Source organism: Austrofundulus limnaeus, unplaced genomic scaffold (genome assembly GCF_001266775.1).
Source record: "Austrofundulus limnaeus strain Quisiro unplaced genomic scaffold, Austrofundulus_limnaeus-1.0 Scaffold554, whole genome shotgun sequence".
In the NCBI taxonomy this organism is placed as follows: domain Eukaryota; kingdom Metazoa; phylum Chordata; class Actinopteri; order Cyprinodontiformes; family Rivulidae; genus Austrofundulus; species Austrofundulus limnaeus.
This window is the reverse complement of record NW_013952956.1, coordinates 177,761-179,356: the sequence shown is the minus strand read 5'-3', so window position 1 is coordinate 179,356 and position 1,596 is coordinate 177,761. Positions and strand designations below refer to the sequence as shown.

The window sequence follows — 1,596 nt, the reverse complement described above, 5'->3', positions numbered from 1 at the left end:
CTAAAGAAGAACCCATCCAGAGGACCTACTTATTGTTTTCTTTTTGATTTTTTTCTACCTGGATTACTGAGATGCATCAGGAAATTTAATTTTAATTAAAGTTTTAAAGACCTCAGAGGATCAGTTAATGGTCAGAGTATGAGTTGGGAATCAGTCTCAGCTACAGCCACGCAGAATTGTAAATTTTAGTTTCTGTAAACCTGGCTGAATTGTAGCCATTTTTGTGTTTACTAAGGTTGTTCAGCTGTGACGGCCATCTTGAATGTAGTTACCCTTGAAACATAATCAAAGTAGATGAACATCCATTGGTTGCTCTCTCATTAAAATGGGTCAGCTGCTCCACAAGATATTTTGCTAACAGACAAACAAACTTCTACACAGAATCAAAGACATTCTAACCCACTGTCCTCAGATGGTGGGCAGTAATAAAACACATCAGTAGTGACTACTTGTTGTCCTCGTTTCTGTGCAGTAACGTGGACTGTGTCAAACTACTTCTGAGTAGTGGAGGAGAGCACAACAGGAGAGACAAATGTGGCAGGTAAGACCTTTGGACAGGAGACATCAGTCTCACAAATCATTAAGTTCTTTAAACTCAACAGAACTGATGGAAATGTGTTTTCTTTTTTAGAATTTTTAGAGGAAGAACCAGAAATACAAATCTGTTTTATTATATCACTTTGAAATTTTTTGTCGATTAAAAAAAAAAGAGTTGGTACAAATGAGTCTGTGTTCCTCAGGACTCCTCTTCATTACGCCGCTGCCAGTCGTCACTATCAGTGTCTTGAGACTCTGGTGGCTTGTGGCACAGATCTGAACGCGACGGATCAGTGGGGGCGATCCGCCCTGCACTACGCTGCAGCCTCAGACCTGGAGAGGAGGTGAGCCCACATAGAGGTTTCCAAACTAGATCTCCAACCCCACCCTCCTGCACCTTCCTGTTTCCATAAAACCAGAGGTGATGCTGAAGTGTTAGACGGACGGTTCAAATGGACCGTCTAGTGCGGGGGTCTGCAACCTTTTTGATCAAAAGAGCCATTTCTCCTCCTTGATTCACTAATGAAATGTGTCCGGAGCCTCAAAAGAAGCTACAACTGTGAATATAAACTGGTGGTCCGTGGGCCTTTTTGAGGCCTTTTCAAAAACCTTTACGGTCAGTGGAGATGACATTATAAAATTAAAAAAAATTTATTGTTTTATTTATATACACATCAGGACAAATAAAACCATATTCATGTAAAAAAGAAAAATACTGTATAGTTTATATCGAATTTCATAAATACAGGTACAACTGTATCATTCAGGCATTTTTTTCTAATTCTAGTATTATGTGATCTTCAAATTACCATATTTATTCAAGTATAATACGTAAACTTTAATCCATAAAATCATCCATAAAGTTGGGGGGTTGTATTATACTCGGATAAATATTTTACTTACGTATTTTAACTGAAATATCTGCTTCATTTACAAAATGCCTGAGTCCGGAAATGAGACCGAGTCGTAAAAAGCAGTTGAAACGAGCTTACCTCTGACACTTCTCCGTGCTTCAGAGCAAGATAATAACAGATCCAGGCAGGCGACATGATGTGGGGG

The 1,596-nt window shown here is 39.1% G+C and overlaps 1 protein-coding gene across 1 annotated transcript in view; it reads left to right on the top strand.

The window, feature by feature from the left end:
• Positions 1–1,596, top strand: part of ankrd44 (ankyrin repeat domain 44) — a gene marked incomplete in the record, with an annotated part of 84,527 nt that overhangs the window by 50,003 nt on the left and 32,928 nt on the right. The window contains 2 exon segments of the mRNA XM_014026448.1: positions 473–541; positions 741–881. Of these exon segments, the coding sequence (XP_013881902.1) occupies positions 473–541; positions 741–881 (210 nt within the window).